The sequence below is a fragment of the Marmota flaviventris genome, chromosome 14, assembly GCF_047511675.1.
Source record: "Marmota flaviventris isolate mMarFla1 chromosome 14, mMarFla1.hap1, whole genome shotgun sequence".
Classification (NCBI taxonomy): Eukaryota; Metazoa; Chordata; class Mammalia; order Rodentia; family Sciuridae; genus Marmota; species Marmota flaviventris.
In genome coordinates this window covers 35,163,327-35,182,355 of record NC_092511.1, presented here as the reverse complement: position 1 = coordinate 35,182,355, position 19,029 = coordinate 35,163,327, and the positions used below count along the sequence as shown (strand labels likewise).

The window sequence follows — 19,029 nt, the reverse complement described above, 5'->3', positions numbered from 1 at the left end:
TTAGTATATCTTCTTTTGGGCCATGTCAGGTAAACTCTGGAAAGGTGGCAAGCTTAAGCCAAGCAATGTCAGTTTAGCTACTGGCTCTACTGACTGAAAAGACTATAGTAGCAGACTTTAGTTATACTAAAAAGGAAAGAGAATATACAATATCCTAGTACCATATTATAAACAATACATTAAAATTCTCTTTGTTACTGTTTTGTACTGGAGATTGAACCCAGGGCACTCTACTAGCACTGAGTTACTTCCCAGCCCTTTTTATTTTTAGACTGGGTGTCAGTGAATTCCTGCAACTGGACTCAAACTTGAATTCCTCCTCCCTCAGTCTCCCAAGTGGCTGGGATTACTGGTGCGTATCACCACACCCAGCATCTCATCCTGCTACTTTAACTGACTTTTGTAGACCAGAAGAAGATGTTAAGATAACAATTATTTTTATTCTCCCAACCTTGATCACTGCAAAAAACTAAGTTAATGAACCTATGCAGTAAGCCATGTTGTCTGATAGTGGGCTTGCCAACCCAAGCAAAAGAAATCAAGGTCAAACCTACTCTATAGTCTTTTCAGTCATTATGGCCAACAGCTAGGTGACATTGCTTGGCTCAGGTTGCCACCTTTCCAGAGTTCACCTGACATGGCCCAAAAGAAAGGCCTTAAGGAACTTCTGCTTCCACCTTCTAAGTTACTGAGAGCAAAGCTTGAAGGCAGTGAAAGTCAGGTCTTTGGAAGACTTAATACACTGGCCAAGTGATTTCATTCTTTTATGAAACTCAGCAGAACATCTATGACTTAATATTTAGAAATACTTATTTGATTGTTTGAATATACATATATCATGAGTGTAGGTCAATAAAAAATTTTAAATCTAAAATATTTTAAAATATACTGTAGATATTAAACAATCAGGCATCACTGTAACATTTATTATGATATTAAGGACGCTTTTTTAAAAAAATATTTTTTAATTATATATGGACACAATAATACCTTTATTTATTTATCTTTATGTGGTTCTGAGGATATAACCCAGTGCCTCACCCTTGCTAGAGGAGTGCTCTACTGAGCCACAGCTCCAGCCCTTAAGGATGCTTTTTTCCTTTTTTTTAGTTGTAGATGAACATAAGACCTTCATTTTGTTTAGTTTTGTTGTTGTTGTTTGTTTTTTTAGTTGGTGCTGGGGATCAAACCCAGTGCCTCACGCAGGCTAGGCAAGCACTATATCGCTGAGCCACAACCCCAGCCCCTTAAGGATGCTTTTAAAAGCAACTTTATGGCTCAGGAAGGTGAGACAGGAGGATTGCAGGTTCAAAGCCAGCCTCAGCAATTTAGCCAGGCTATAAGAAACCTAGTGAGAACCCGCCTCAAAACAAAAAAATAAAAAGGCCTAGGGATGTGACTTAGTGGTTAAGTCCCCCTGGGTTCAATCAATCTCTCGTACCAAAAATAAAAATAATAAAAACAACTATATGTTTTATGAATAAATGGAGTGAACCCCTAACATTTTTAGAAATCTAGTTTCTCTTCTAACCTTCCCATATTTTGGTGATAATAGCAAAACCATTGTTTAATATTTCCTAATCAATATGCTGTATATGGGGCTACATATGCGCCTCGATGGTAGAGTGCTTGCCCAGTATGCATAAGGCCTTGGGTTTAATCCCCAATACCACTTTAAGGAAAAAAAAAAAAAAAAGCTGCACAAGTTCTATCACATTTTTATAAATTATAAAATATAAATTCAATCATTTGGAAAAATAATTGAAAGTTTGTCTCAAGAAGTTTATGGTTCTTTAAAGACATTAAAAGGACATAATTTACATTGATACTTCAGGCATGTGTGATTGCAAAGATGCTGCTTCTCTTTTTATGTAAAGATGACTTTCCCCTAAACACATACTACAAGGTTTGTTTCAGTAGTTTTTATATAGCAACTGAAAAAGGTCCTTTTTCCTTTATGACTCGTCCATTTTCTAGAGACAAATCATCATTGGGTAGTCAGCATAAATTTTTCATTAAATCTAGAAACATGTTTTTAAAATAGGATCCAGCCTGGGTAACAAAAGCATTTAGTTAACTATTTAAAACTCAATTATTATTTTCTTCTTTTACTCATATAGCAGTAACACTCTTAAAGAACTTACACTAATAATCAACAGATAGTAATAAGTCAAGGAAACCAGTGTCCCTGTCATAAATAAGGATCTAAACTTAAGCAGAAAATGATCTGATGCTGTTAGTTGTAATGCTGAATGTTCCAATATTATAAAGAAGTATCCAGGAACATAGCACATGAAATAAGTTGTGAAGAGAATCTCTCATTGTCAAGGATAGTAAATAAATACCTGAGAATTTAACCACTGATATTTACTTTTTTTTGGTGGTAGTGGGTTATTAGGGATTGAACTCAGGGGCACTCAACCATCGAGATACATCCTCAGGGTCTCACTGAGTTGCTTAGCACCTTGCCTTTGCTGAGGTTGGCTTTGAACATGTGATGTTCCTGTCTCAGCCTCCCGAGCTGCTGGGTGAACCACCGCACTTGGCAATATTTACTTATGTAACCTGGAACTCACTGTAATGATCTCATTTACTATAGTTCTCACCCCAGCCAAACTGAAGAAACAGACCGAACTTTCACCTATACACAAAATGATAAATCGTATGCCTAAGTCCTTTGAAGAATATTTGTTGCTTCCATCATCACCTCATTCTTAAAACTAATTTTTCTTCTCCAAAAATGTACCTCTATTTCATAACCATCATCAAAGGAAATAAAATTTGTTAAGGTTTATAAACCAAATACAGTTCACTCACTTGCTAAGAGCTTTACTTTCAATGACACACGAGGAAGATACTGTATTTCTTTCATGAAGATGAAAGAATAGAGGCTTTGCCCAAAGATAATAACTTAAATCCAGCTAGCTGGCTCCAAAGACTTTTTTTTTAAACCAGGGATTAAACCCAGGGCGCTGAACCACTGAGCTACATCCCCATCCCTTTTTGGCCTTTTAGAGACAGGGCCTTGCTAAGTTGCTGAGGCTGGCATTGAACTTGTGATTCCCCAACCTTAGCCTCCTGAGTTGCTGGGGTTACAAGTGTGTGCCACCTCAACCAGCTCAAAAACTGTTCTTTTTGCGAAACTTATGTTTCCCAAATAGTGTGCCAAGGAACCCAAACTGCCATAGTGTGCTCACTAGCAGTATTTGAAATGAGAAGGAAATAATGATACTTAACATCTACGGACATTGCATAAACTAGCTGAAGGTTCAGTTTCAACATTAGATGGTGCTACATTCTTTCCAACAATATGCTAGTTTTGCAGAGCTAGGATTTGGGATGTTCCTATTAAAATGCAAGTTCTCAGAAAAGGAAATGAAGGTGGCAGTGTTCAGTGATTTCCAAAGTTTGAGAAGTTGTGCAGTGTCAAACAAGAACTCATTAGTAAGTAACTGGGCAATAGACAAAGAGGGTTGGTAATGTAGCTTAGTGGTAGAAGTGCTTGCACAGTATGTCCAAAGTCCTAGGCTTAATCCACAGTACTGCAAAAATGAAAAATAATTTGTTTTTTAAAGAATGAAATAAAAAAATCTTAAATTACTCAGACACTGGGGCAATATGAATCAAGGAAGCATGTAAATTTCTACACTAAATTACACTGCCCTCATATATACTGTCCTTTTCCTTCTCTACTCCACATCTCAGAATATATAAACACACTCTACTCTATGTCTACTTCTGCATTATGATTATATTTTTTTGCAAACGACAATGAAAAAGGCACTGAGTTTAGAAGTAACAATTATTCTGAGAGATACAGAAATATATTTTCCATCTATATGAATAATCTAAAATGATACTGCCCTTGGAAAATATCTCCCTCAATTTTATCCAACTATAAAATTTTGTCTCATGTTTTAAAGTAAATAAGATTCTGACAAGTGGTATATAACTTGAATTTAGGAAAATCAAGTAGTATTTTAAAAAAACAACTTAAAGGATGTAAGGAAAAACAAAGCAGGTAGCAAAGTCACATACATAACATGATCCATTTCTGTAAAATGGTAAAAGAAAGCCCTATTTTTATGCTTTTCCTTTTTGTATCAATAAACAGAGAACCACTTGAAAGGATATATAGTAAACTGTAAACAGTGGTTACCTACATGGGATAAGACTGGAAAGGAGAAACAAAAATTTGAATAACTTCAAAACATCTTTGTATTTGTTACAAAAAAAAAAAATTATCCATTTTCTGGGCTGGGGTGGTGGCTCAGTAGTAGAGTGAATGCCAAGCATGTACGAGGCACTGAGTTTGATTCTCAACACCTCATGTAAATAAATTCAATAAAGGCCCATTGAAAACTAAAAAGAAAAAAAAAGTTTTTAAATTATCAATTTTCTAAAAATGGGGGAGGGGGAATCAAAGGGAAATGGGTATAGTGGTGCACAACTATAATCCCAGCTACTCAAGAGGCTCAGGCAGGAGGATCATGAGTTCAAAGCCAGCCTCAGCAACTTAGTGAGACTCTATCTCAATATAAAAAGGGTTGGGGATGTGGCTCAGTGGTTGAGCACACCCCTGGGATCAATCTCTGGTACAGGGGGAAAAAAAAAAACAAACAAACATCAAAGGAAAGTTTTTAAAGTTTTTGTTGAACAATTTTTTAGACCAAACAAACCCAAAAAACACACTCACATACACAATTCATTACCAGAAAATTCTGGGAAATACTGCTAACAAAAAATACTAAACTTAATTCTAATCTCAGCTTCATCATTCATCAAGTATAACTTATAACTAACTTTTTTTGTAATAAACGTTTTTTGTAATTGCAGACAGAATGCCTTTATTTTATTTGTTTATTTTTATGTGGTGCTAAGAATCAAACCCAGTGTCTCAGCATGCTAGGCAAGTACTCTGCCACTGAGCTACAGCCCCAGCTCACAACTAACTTTTAATGTCAAACAACCACCATTTCCTTACATGAAAATTAGCAATAAAATTTTTAAGCTGGCACAGTGACACAAGCCTTCAATCCCAGTGACATAGGAGGTGAGGCAGGAGGATCACAAGTTCAAAGCCAGCCTCAAAAATTTAGCAAGACCCTGTTCAAAATAAAAATACAAAGGTATATGGCTCAGTGATTAAACACCACTGGGTTCAATCCCTGGTAAACCCCACCTCCAGAAAAAAAAAAAAAAGAAGTAAATACAAATCTTTATTTTGTTTACCTCAGAAGATTACTATAAAGATTTAAAAATATGATTTTTTAAGTTATAAAAGGTTATGCAAATTGCAGTTACACGTGTTATGAATTCTGAAATTAGACACAATGAATCCTGGCACTGGCAATAAAACAGGGAGACTGTTTTGTTAAAGACTATTCTCCTCTAGCATTATGTATCTTATTTAAGTAGGATAATACCTGACCAAAGTCATTCAACACTTATACTCTAAGCTTGTGAAATGGTAACCCTGAAAAATGATTATCATTAACAAAATGGTACCTCATTCAATATGGTTGTAAAAATTAAAATGAGTTAAAGTGTGTATTAAAGTACTTAAAATAGTATTTGGCCCATAAAAAGCAATAACTTATAGATACTATGGTGATTTTGATTACGATGATTATCACAACTTTCCAAGACTTCATGAGTTAACATACAAATGCACCTATAAACTATTAAAGCATAATAAGTGTTGTGTTAGAAGATTTCATTTAAATCTCTTAGAGAAACAACTACTTAAGTGGATCTTCTTTTTCTATCCTCTTGAAGTATGCAACACCTACTGAGCAACCATTAGGTGCTTCCTATGGATTGAAAACTTAATATCTAATCTTTCACACTAAATATCAAATAATCTCATTCAATTTTATAATATCGCTAACCCTTGGTTTTACAATACAAATATGTGTAATGACAAAAATTATGTAGTTAAAAAAAAAAAAAAAGAAAGGGAGCCAGGCCATGGGCACAGATGCTTGTAATTCAAGTGACTCAGAGGCTAAGGCAGGAGGACTAGCTGAGACCAGCCTCGGGAACTTAGTGAGACCCTGTCTCAATATAAAAAATTAAAAAGGACTAGGGATAAAGCTCAGTGGTAAAGTGCCCTGGATTTAATCCTCAGTGCCAACACAACAACAAAAAACCAAAATGAGGTTTAGACAAGAGGTTTAATTACTTAAGTACCTTTTAAAAGATAACACCTGTTATATTTCAACCTAAACCCACTAAATTTCTCAAAATTGATTTCAATTTGAATGTAACTTCATTCAAAGAAACTATGAACGTCAACTTTCAAACAGACCCAACTTCTTGTCTATTAATATCATTCCTCATTTCTGAGGCTCTAGAATTTGTACAGAATCTTTAACACCTGCCTCAACATCAATAGTCACTGTAGGCTGATACGCTATAAGGATATATCATCAGTGTCATTTAAATCTCATTTAAAAAGTTACAGTCACAAACTAGGACTAAACTTAATCCAAATTAGAGACCCAAAAGATTTTTTGGATATTCCCATACAACCACATGTTATTTGTTCAATAGAATGCTATAAAATCATGAAAATTTTTGCAGTTCAATACTTGCAAAAAGACTAGAAAGATACACAATATACGGCACAATGAAAGTAGCTAACTTAAGGTGGGTGGCAAAATTTGAGTGCTTTCTTTGAATTTTCCGTATTGTCTGGATTTTTTTTTTCCAGTAACAAGTTCACTCTATTTTTTTTTTTTAATAGCTGGGGAAAATGATGCTTTTACTCAATCAAAAAACATATGCCTGCTTTTCATTTCAAAAAGTTGTAGATCACCATTATTCGACAGAGGGTCTGAGAAGAACTTGTAGAGCCATTATTTGACTATTGACAACCATCTTCCTTCAGTACTAAACACATTCAGAAATAAGAAGGGTATATTGTGCTAAAATTAAAAATCCAAGGAGGTAGAAGTATAATCATTAAAATCATTTTGGAAAAGTATTTTATGGAAAAGAAATTATACAGTTCACTAAAATCTGAGTATTTCCACAGATCCAGATTCTTCCTGGAAAACTTTCTGGCTAGCTGAACTTTCCAGAAAAAATTATGTTGGGGGAGATTCTCTTTGTTGCCCAGGTTGGTTTTTTCTTGATATATTTTTAGTCAAAGAACACTTTGCCACCCCAGGAACTTGCCAGGTAAGTTAAAATTTAATTGATTTCTATATATAGATGCTATCAAAAACCTACTAAAACAACTGAATATTTTAAAGATATTCAAGGGGAACAACCAATTATCTGTTATTCTAAAAGTTTCTTTTACTAATACATCAAGTTAAGATTAATAAAAAATTAATGTTCCCCAGGAATTCTTCACAGGATTACATTTTATATAAGCCTTTGATTTTTAATTAGTGATAATTAAAAACATTTATATGAAAAGAATTTGGTATCATCTACAAAAGTAGGATACTATCCATCAAGTCATATATTACCTTATGTAGAGTTATATATAAATTCCTTTTTAACTTTATTGATAGGAGAAAGCTCCTGTCACTAGACAATAAGAAATATACAACTCATATCTAAGTTTTAGTTTTATCTCCTAAAAGGCTCAGAACTAAATTTTTAATTAGGCTTGACTTCTGGCATATCTTCTAATATTATGTGATTCCTGACCTTTTAGTATATGGAATACAGAATTCTACTATAAACATTTTATAAAGTTGCTTCAAAATCATGCTGAAGATGGCTGCTGCCAACATTACAAATTTGAACCAAAAGTCACAATTCTGTGTAGGTATCTCTCAAAACAAAATTTGATGTCAATGATGCAATAAGGCATCATTGACAACAAATGTCTCAAATTTATTAAGCTTAATTTTCAAATTAGAAAGTTGGGGCAGAAGGGGTGGTGAAAACAAAAATCAAAAAATGAACAAAAAAACTCAGTGGTTTCACTACTAGTGAAACAATTATTTTAAAATATATAAGTCTTTCCTAATGCAAATATTTAAAACTTTTAAGTTTGCTTAAATTTACTTACCATGTCTTTTCAAAATTAACACGGCATTTTAATTACAACAAAGAAGCTTACATACCTTATGTAAACAAGTGTCCACTACCCAATTGCACACATTTTCCAGGTCATCAGACACCTCAAGCCTAGATTTAACAAATTCACAGAGCTCCTCATTACTCATAACATCCCAGATCCCATCACAAGCCAAGATGATAAATTCATCCTCTTCTGCTCTTAAAATTTCATAAACCTCGGGCTCTGGAGAAACAAGTTGTTCTGTAGGGCCTTTGCCATCAACACACTTGTAATCATAGTCCCCCAGAGCACGAGACACTGCTAATGAACCGTTAACACGCTGTATCATCACGCTGCCTCCTGCATTTTGGATTCGCTCCTTTTCCCTTGGATTACAAGGTTTGTGATCCTGGGTAGAAAAGCAGACTTGTCCATTCCTATACAGAACAGCACGTGAATCACCACAGTTGATAAAGTAGACATGTGTAGGTGAGATCATAACTCCCACTGCAGTTGAACCGCTCCTGTCCATCCCGTTTCTGAGGTCTGAAAAGTTACGCATATATTCATCTATTTTCAAAAAGCCAGTTCTGATACCATTTTTGACATTTTCCACTGAAGGCGCAACAGCTGATCCTGATTTGCCAGCTGCCCTGAAGTCTTCATTAGTAGTGATGTGTTCTAATAAATGTGTTGAACAGTAATTTGCCACTCGGGATCCAGCATGACCATCATAGACTGCAAAAAATGACCAGTCTTCTAAGCCATGAGGAATACCTACGACAGCTGTGTGTGCATCTTCCATTTCCACTCTCCATCCTTGCATGCTGCTCAAGCCATAACGTAAACCATTCCCAGCACCATGAGCATTATGTTTTTCAGTTTTGGGTTTATCCAAAAATGCACCCATGTTTAGTAATGAAATCTGAAAGAAAAAAAAATGATAGGTGTTAAATGTTTAAATTTGATAGAAAATTTCCTAAAATATTTCACCTATTCTCAAGTGACTCTTATCAAGTATATTTATCACTATTATCCTAATTTACTAGAAAAACAAAAAAAGTAACCAAGAAATTTCTGTCTATATCCTTCTTCTACAGCAGTGGTTTTCAACTTTAGCACATTAAAATCAAAGAAATTAAATCACTATTTCTGGAGGTGGGACCTGGACATCAGTACTTCTTAAAGTCGCTCTGGTTCAGAACATGTAGACAAGTTGAGAAACACTGTTGTAGGAGAAAGAAAAACCAAGAAATAAAACTTGGTTAAGAAGTATTTTAAAAAATTCAGTTTACAAGATAAATCTAGGGTTTCATATATAAGTCTACAAAAAGACTGAACAATGGGACTGGAGCTGTGACTCAGCGATAGAGTGTGCACCTAGCATGTGCGAGGAGGCACTGAATTTGATCCTCAGCCCCACATAAAAATAAATAAAATAAAGGTGTTGTGTCCAACAACTTAAAAAAAAAGACTGAACAATGAGAATATTTGGAACAATAAGTTATCTTGTTCAATAAATTAAAAAAGAAAAACTAATATATTTAGAAAGACTTTCCACAAAACAAGTATGAAAATCAATGTTTTCCCTAATGATCCTACATATAACTCCTTTTTAAAATTCAATTAAAATATAAAAATTTCCATTCTGTAAACATTTGGTTTTTATTTTGATATTTTTGTTTGTTCGTTTGTTTTTTTGTTTTAAAGAGTCTTGTTATGTTGCCCTAGCTGACCTTGAACTCCTGGGCTCATTATGTCCTCATGCCTCAGCCGCCAGAGTATCTAGTACTACAGGTGTATACTACTTGCCTAGCCTCCTACATAAGGTTTTATCAAGGTTTTACTATACATCAAATCGAAAACAATTTTGTTACACTTGTATTCCGTTAAGAACATAAATTTAATATGGTGCTAAAGCACATACTTCATACCGCCAAGCTTTGTGATCCATGAAGTAGCTACCTAGTGTTGGCTGGCAAAGACTTAAAAACCTTAGAATTGTAAAATACTGCTGTGCATCCCCCACATCTCCCTGACCAACTTTATTATTATAGAATATAGCTTTCTGAACTGAGCAGTGGCTCTCAAAACTGAGCATAAGAATTCCCTGTTCTACATATAATCCTGGCCCTCCACTCCAGCTGTGTGACTTTGGGCAAATCTCTTAGTCACTGTATACTTTACAGGGTTGCAATGAAGAATGAGTTAATGTAAAGTGCTTAGAACAGTGCGTAAAAACATTAGTAAACAACATGAAATGATTGCTTTTACTATCTATTCAAAATGCAAATTCCAAAACCTTTTTTAATAGATATTGGATGTGACCTTCAATAAAGCTTGCTAGAGATTTAAGAATCATGCTTTGAGGGGCTGGGGTTGTGGCTCAGAGGTAGAGCACTAGCCTAGCATGCATGAGGCACAGGGTTCGATCCTCAGCACCACATAAATATAAAATAAAGATATTGTGTCCACCTAGAACTAAAAAATAAATATTAAAAAATCACTCTTTGAGCTAGGTATGATGGTATACACTTGTATTCCAAGCAACTCTGGAGGATCTCAAGTTGGAGGCCAATCTCAGCAATCTGGCAAGGCCCTAAGCAACTTAATGACAACCTTGTCTCAAAATAAAAAGTAAAGGGCTGGGATATAGCACAGTGGTAAAATGTCCCTGGGTTCAAACCCTAGTACCAATAAATAAATAAATCACTTGTTGGGGCGGGGGGGTACCAAGGATTGAACTCAGGGGAACTTAGCCACATCCCTTATCCTTAATCCTGGCTTTTGCTGAGGCTAGCTTTGAACTTGTGATTTCCTGTCCCAGCCTCCCGAGATGCTGGGATTTACAGGCATGCGCCACTGAGCTCAGCAAATAAAACATTCTTTAAAAAGAATCATGCCAGTGAGATCCTGTCTCTAAATAAAATAAAAAATAGGGCTGGGGATGTGGCTCAGTGGTTAAGTGTCCCTGAGTTACATTCTCAGTACCAAAAAAATAAAATAAATAACAACAAAAAAAAAACAAACAAGGAAATACTAATCTAGATCAGTTGACTCCCATTTGGGTCTAGACTTCTTTTTAACTTTTTTCAGCTATGCATTATAGAAAAAATTAAAACCATTTTTAATTAAAAAATTTTAAAAATCTGAAAACCATTCAATATATATGAATACATATGCATTTATAAATTAGATATTAAATTTACAACTTGTGTGTCTATCAATTTGTAAATAAATGTATTAATAAATTACACATGTATTTACAAAAAGGAATCTTGAAGGTATAAAAATTAAAGATTATTTCTTATTTACTAATGTAATGTGTTTTTTTTCACTTTTAAAAAAATATTTGTTATTTTAGTTTTAGGTGGACACAATATCTTTATGTGGTGCTGACAATTGAACCCAGTGCCTCATGCACACTAAGCAAGCACACTAAGCAAGCACTCTACCACTGAGCCCCAGCCCCAGCCCCCCCCCCTTTTTTTTTTGAGGTACTGGGGAATTGAGCCCAGCACCTTGCACATCGTAGGCAAGCATTTTACCACTGAGCTACATCCCTGGTCCAGTGCTTTATTTTAGAACATGCTGTTTTAATATTCTATGACACAATGATTTGAAAACCTAGTTCTAAGTACTTTTACTTAGATTCTTCAATTATTGAAGGGTATTTCTTCTTAAAAAAAAAAAAAAAAAAGGGACAACTTGTAAAGATATATAAGTGCAAATGAAATTGAATTGTTGGCTATATTATATTGATATTGACTATTTTTATATTTATTTATATATACTTAATAAACCACTTTTCAATCCCATCTACCAATTATGGGGAAAAAAGATTTCATCACAGCTTCCATCTTCTCTGATGTTCTTGCAATTAAGTTACTGCTGTTTCACGTTTTAACAAATAGGTTCAAAATCCACAAGAACTCCTCATTTACAATTTTTTTTTAAAGTTTAAAATTTTTCCCAAGTTTGGTTTTAATTTAAGGAGTGATCTTTGACAGAAAGCTATATGGATGCTAAGAATCAAAGTGAACCTGGAAGGCCAGCTTGGAAAACAATCATAAAACTAAACATCTCCTGGGCTGGGGCTGTAGCTCAGATGTAGAACGTTTGCCTCACATGTGTGAGGCCCTAGGCTTGCTCCTCAGTATCACAATAGAAAGATAGATAGATAGACAGACAGACAGACCGACAGATAGATATTGTGTTCATCTACAAATTATTTATATATATATAAACTAAACATTTCCCAAGGCTGGGCTGTAAAACACTGAAGATTCCACCAAGAACAGTTCCATATTTTCGCTCTGAAAGTCACTTGCTCTAGATTCAATGTTCGGGAATTAGCATCTAATTGACAGAGGTTAGATAACGAAGAACATCTTTTGGCTGTATCAGAAATCACATTCTTTTGCAAACTGGTAATTTTTTAGTAAGTTCCAAAATGACCTCATTTTCAAGTTGGGATTTTTCCCACCATAATTTTAAAAACGTTATGAAACATCACACATGAGTTTATAAAATGTGTATATATAGCTGAAGAGTAATAAACTCAACAACCATGCACTCACCACAGTTTATCAACACCACTAAAACCTCTGGACCTCTCTTCCCATCCAGGTGGGCACTATCTTAAATTTTCTAATTAGAATTTCTTGTAGTTCCATATTCATGTGAGGTTGTTTAGTTTTACATGGTTAGCACTCTACACTGATATACAGCACATTTTTTTCTTGTTCAGCATTGTATTTCTGAGTGTTTACACTGACACAGAATTATAATTCATTCACTACACTGCATTACATGTCTGTACAACTTATTTATCTATTTCAATACAAGTTAACATTTTGAGTTTCTTGGTTTTTTTCTTTTTATTGTAAACAATGCTGTTTTGAAAAATCTTGTTGTATAAATAAGTTTCCCTACAAAAAGCACCTAAAGTGCAAAGGGTTTAAAGTCTAAACTTTGACAATTAATAGTGATTATACCCACCCCCCAACAAAAATCACACACAAGTACTGCCCTGTGGTATGGTATTCTGTCTTCAATTACTTAATATAAAGAACTGGATTCACAGTTGTTAGAGGGAAAAATTTAAAACGAAACAAACTAATCTCCAACTATATAAAACAAACAACATAAGAATTAAAAGATAAAATTTCCTACCACTCCTAAAAATATTAAATATACCTATTATTTTTGGTACCAGGGATAGAACTCAGGGGCACTCAACCACTGAGCCACATACTGAGCCATATTTTGTATTTTTATTTAGAGACAGGATCTCACAGAGTTGCTTAGTACCTTGTTTTTGCTGATGCTGGCTTTGAACTCTTGATCCTCCTGCCTTAGCCTCCCGAGCTGCTGGGATTAAAGGCATGGGCCACCACGCCTGGCTAATAATTAATTTTGATGATAAACTTTCTGACAAAGAACAAGAAAACTAATCTCAAGAGTTTTTTTTTTTTTTAAAGAGAGAGAGAATTTTAATATTTATTTTTTAGTTATCGGCGGACACAACATTTTTGTTTGTATGTGGTGCTGAGGATTGAAACCGGGCCACAGGCATGCCAGGCGAGCACGCTACCACTTGAGCCACATCCCCAGCCCAAGAGTTGCTTTTTTAAAAATCAAATTTCAAGTTTTTCAACCTGCCTTTGTTGGCAGGTTGGTGGCATACTGTTCTCGCTAATTACACTATATTAAGTGGAACAAATCTCAAGTTAGCCCTCAGTTTACAGTCAAGCCCAATGTTACTTCACATTCAAAAACAAACAAAATTGACAGCATAGTAGAAAATAATAGGGTATCAAAGAACACAGTTAATCTTCAAACACCAGGTGACATAAATATAAAAGTAAAAGGGAAAGAGTATATTGCACTCAACATTTGTAGTAACTGATTCTAATGTAACTCATATAAAGAGGACTATTTTTGTTTACCATATTAGGAAATCTATTTTTTCCCCCCAGTGCTGGGGATGGAACCTAGAGCCTCATAAATGCCAGGCAAGCACTCTATTACTGAGCTACATCCTCAGGTCCTAATTATTTTTTAAAACCATGTCCTTGTCCTTTAACTACCCCCCAACTCTGCAAAGTCATATCTCCTTCCTGGAAAGCAAGGTATCCAATCTTCTAGAAATTCTTTCCCCAAGTTGCTCTACTAAACTTCATTAACACTTCATTAACATCAACACTTAGCACTTTCTACTTTGCATATTTAATAACCCTTCTGTGTGTACCTCAATCTCCCACAATAGTAACATTTCTTTTTTTTTTTTTCCTCTGCCAAAATAAATAGTGAATAAATGCGAGAAGACGATTTTTTTTAAAAAATAGCCTGAAGAAAGTGGTTTGACCGATCAACACTTCAACTTCCAATAAATGTGATAAATCTTTTATAGCCACACTTCTCCATGGAGCCAGAGTGGACTCCCTGGAAAAAGGCAATACCTGTATTAAAACAAGAAAGATAATGGCCTCAGACAAAAACAAAACTAAATACCAACCTAAGTATTAGAAAAAGCCTGGTTCTTTCAGATAAAGACTTTAGGGCTGGGGATGGGGGGTACAGCACCCAGGAATGGGATATGGAGTAAGGTTGCTAAAATGTCATCCACCACATGATGGCAATCAAGGAGCTGTACTATACAAAGTCATGCAACCCAGAAGACAAGCATGGACTAGATAATGTATTTGGCTTTTATGCTCTAGATTTATTTCCCTTTGGATATTCTCTACCCTTTAATAATGTTTAAATATCTGAATTTATCTCAATTATCTTTAGTTAAATTAAGGTGAAAAAGACTCATGCCTGTATTCTGGAAAGGACACTGAAGGTAAAATGAATAATGTCTCCCTTAATTCAATATGAGTACAAATAGTGTAAGGGGTAGGGTCCCCATAATGGAGATAAATCTTGGCAGAAGAGACCTGACAGAGTCTGGACTCCTATATAATTTTTTTTAAATTAATTTTATTGATTTATTTGAGAAGGAGTCTCATTATGTTGCCCAGGCTGGTCTTAAACTGGAGGTCTTCCTGCCTCAGGCTCCCAAGTAACTGGTACTAAAGATATGCAGCACTGTTTCTGGCTTGGATTTTTTTTTTTTTTTTAAAGGAAGTAATAGTTTACTCACATATTATAGTCAGAAAGCATTTTAACTAACAGTCAGATTTTATAGGATCATTTATAAGGTTTGGCCATGAAAATTTATTCATATGAATTGCAGAAACAACTCTCAGACCAGCAGCCATTATTTTGAAATGACCTTGGAACATTTCATAACAGGAAGTCCAGAAAGCAAACTATATGTTTGAATATACACAAAGATCTGGACTTTAATAAAATTAAACAAAATGATCCCAAAAGAACCAAGAAACCTATAGTGCTTAAAAAATAAATTTCTTATAATAAATAAAAGCATATAAATTCACATTCTCAAGATGTTGCTTGCCTATAGTCCCAGCTACTTGAGAGGCTGACCATCTAAAAAAATAACTAAATAAATGCAAACTTTCACCCAAATACAAACAATAAATCTAGACAGTGAACTATATAGGAAATAAGGAAAAGGCTGCACAATTTTATCTCTTACTCTACACCAAGTGTTTGTTTTTCAAGAAAAAGAATGTCTCTGCCTATTGTGAAATTGTTTTTAGGATCTGATTAGTAACCCAATTATCAACTGCTGCCGACAGCTATAATTGTATACAACAAGAATTCGGCTTACAAAGGATACACAATTCAACTAGATATGTTGGCATTTCATAAAGACTACAGACTACCTGATTTTTCTTTAAAGCTTTTAAAGTTTATAACCAGATACCTTATTTCTGGATATAAGTTATAACAGTTATGTAGGCAGTTGCCCACGGAACACAAAACAATGGCAACAACAACTTTTCTCCAACTTAAAATAAACAAGAAAACAAAACTTTTCAAACCAAGTATGTATGAAATGTTACACACCACTCCCATCAAAACTATCATCTGGCTGGGCACGGTGGTATGTGCAAGTCATTCCAGCGACTTGGGAAGCTGAAGTAGGAGGACAGTAAATTCGAGGACAGACTTAGAAACTTAGTGAGACCCTGTCTCCAAATAAAAAACAAAACGGCTAGGGACATGGCTCAGTGGTGAAGTGCTCCTGGGTCCAATGCTCAGTACTGTAGGAAAAAACAAAAAATCCCCACGTTTTTAGGAATCTGTATGTTTTCAGGTTATCATAAACTACTATCCATAAGAAACTGGTTAAATGATAAAAACTGGGGTATATTTATCATTTACAAAATGCAACATAGGCCTGGGGTAGAGCTCAGTGGTAGATTGAGTGCTTGCATATTATATACAAGGCCCTGAGTTTGATTTCCAGAAACACACACACACACACACACACACACGTATCATACATTTTCTGCAAAAATAACAAATGGCAAGAGAATATTGGAAATAAAGCTTTTAAAATTTGTCCTCTAATAAATATGAATCAAAAGTCATGTGTGAGGCCAGGTGTGAGTCATACACCTATACTGTAATACCAGCTACTCAAAGAGGATTGAGGCAGAAGGACTGCAAGTTCAAGGCTAGCTTCACCAATTTAGCAAGATCCTGATTCAAAAAATAAGTAAAAAGGGATGGGCATTTAGTTCAATGGAGTAAAGTCACTGGGTTCATTCCTAGCACCACAAAAAAAAAAAAAAAAAAAAAAGTCACGAATGAAATTTGGTGACAGGAATTTGGAATGTTGGACAACCAAAAGCAACAATTATCAGACATTATGAACACAATGTACTGAAACTGTTTATAAGAGATAATCTCTACAATCTGGTTATAAATTCTGGGCATTATACAGAGTATCAGAATATTGTTATAACTTTGATTTGTCCTGTGGAAAAATACTCAAGGAGGCCCCAGTGATGATCTTTTACTGGTGAATAGTTCTACAAATGCTTGAAGTGGTAGAGAATCCACAATCACACAATATTTTTTTTTTGGAAAAGCCAGTCACTGGTTATGACTTGGTATACCTCTGAAATATTGAATTCCAAGTTTATAGGTGCCATGAGAAAAAAAGACTAAACAATAGCTAAACTTTGGAATCAACCTAGATGTCTTTCAACAAATGAATGAATAAAGAAAATGTGTTATATAGACACAATGGAATATCACTCAGCCTTAAAGAAGAATGAAATTATGGTATTTGCGAGTAAATGGATAAAGCTGGAGAATATAATGCTAACTGAAGTAAGCCAATCCCAAAAAAACAAATGCGGAATGTTTTCTCTGATAAAAGGAGGCTGACTGTAGTGGGGTTGAGAGAGGGAGCATGGGAAGATTAGATAAAATGTAGATAGGGCAAAGGGGAGGGAGGGGGAGGGACGAGGCAAGGGGTAAAAAAAGATGGTGGAATAAGATGGACATCACTACCCTAAGTACATGTATGAAGAAGACATAACTGGTGTGAATATACTTTGTATACAAGCAGAGAGGTGAAAAATTGTGCTCTATATATGTAATATGAATTGTAATACACTCTGCTGTCATATATAACTCATTAGAATAAAAAAATTTAAAAAGTAAAAACTAAAAAAATAAAAGGGCTGGAGATGTGGCTCAGGTTAAGTGCCCCTGGGTTCAATCCAATACATGAAAAAAAAAAAAAAAAAAAAAAAAAAAGCCAAAAATGTAGTGTTTTGTTTGAAGTGTTTTTGCTCCTTTCCAACAAAAATAATTGTTGAACAGGTCATGAAAGTCACTTCAGTGCGGTGTGGTGGCACACATCTATAATCCCAGCAATTCAGGAGGCTGAGGCAGGAGGATTGCAAAATTTGAGGTCCGCTTTGGCAACTTAAAGACTGTCTTAAAGGAGAGAAAACAAAAACAAACCACTTATGTGTACAGTGTATAGTATGACAGGATAGCGTATTTGCTCAATGTCCTATTTAAAGGACAGCTTGTTTATATAATATACTATATTGTCCATGTATCCTAACTATAGGAAAATGTATTTTCATTCATAATAATAAAAGATATAAGTAAAAATGAAGTTTCTACCTATAAAAAAAGATAAGTTCTACATTATGATTTCCAACCAATTTTAGTGCCATTTTCTCTGAAATAATCATAGAATTGAAATCTTGGACTTAATGGGTGAACAAGTTGCACTCCCCATTTCAATTCCACTCCATTCAGTATATGGTTATAATAAATAAATGCTGATCCCTCACCTCCAAAGGAGATGGAGGTTTATTTCTTAAGAAGGTACCATGAAGCCAGGTGCAGTGGTGCAAGCCCATAATTCCAGCAACTCAGGAGGATGAGGCCCTCAAAAAACTTAGTGAAACCCTGCTCTAAATAAAACAGAAATAAGGGCTGGGGATTAAGTATCCCTGGGTTCAATCCCCATTCAAAAAAAAAAAAGAGGTACCATGAATGAAATTTTCTGAATTGAAGAATACCAAACAGATTAAGAGAGGAACCAGATTTTTAAAATTAAGTGAAAGTTTTTACACTTCTTATTTGATTTACTAACATTTTTCAGACTGGCTCCCAAAATACTGGCACTAATTTACATTCTTTAAACAAAAGATGAGAAGAGTCTTTAAAGGAAGATCTAAAGACAATAACAGTGGAGGTTATCCAATCACCATACAGCCAACCCCACAGCAAACAAACCTCATAAACAGGGACAGAGCTTCCAATCAGTGCTCACTTTAAAATATAAGACCATTCATGGCCCAACATAAAAGAATTTTCCTAATAAGAATCTGAGATCAAAACAGGCAGAAAATGAAATATTGGAAAAGAAAAGAGCTTCACTGGAAAGAGAAAAGTACAGAAAGATGGGAGAAAGGAAATGACCAAAACACACACACACACACACACAAAAAAAAACAACAACAACAACAAAAAAAAACTCCTTTTAGAAAGGTAATCATTTTGAATCCATAACAGAACATTATATTAAAAGAAAAATAAGAGCATTCAGAGGA

At 34.8% G+C, this 19,029-nt stretch overlaps 1 protein-coding gene across 5 annotated transcripts in view; it reads right to left on the bottom strand.

Moving 5' to 3' along the window:
- The window catches only part of Ppm1b (protein phosphatase, Mg2+/Mn2+ dependent 1B), an 88,420-nt gene that overhangs the window by 34,757 nt on the left and 34,634 nt on the right, over positions 1–19,029 (bottom strand). For all 5 annotated transcript variants that reach the window (XR_011704336.1, XM_027934366.2, XM_027934365.2 and 2 more), the window contains exon 2: positions 8,088–8,948. Coding sequence is in view for 4 of the 5 variants with exons in the window: in XM_027934365.2 (XP_027790166.1) it covers positions 8,088–8,948 (861 nt within the window). In the remaining variant the exon portion in view is untranslated. The remainder of the gene's footprint in view (positions 1–8,087; positions 8,949–19,029) is intronic.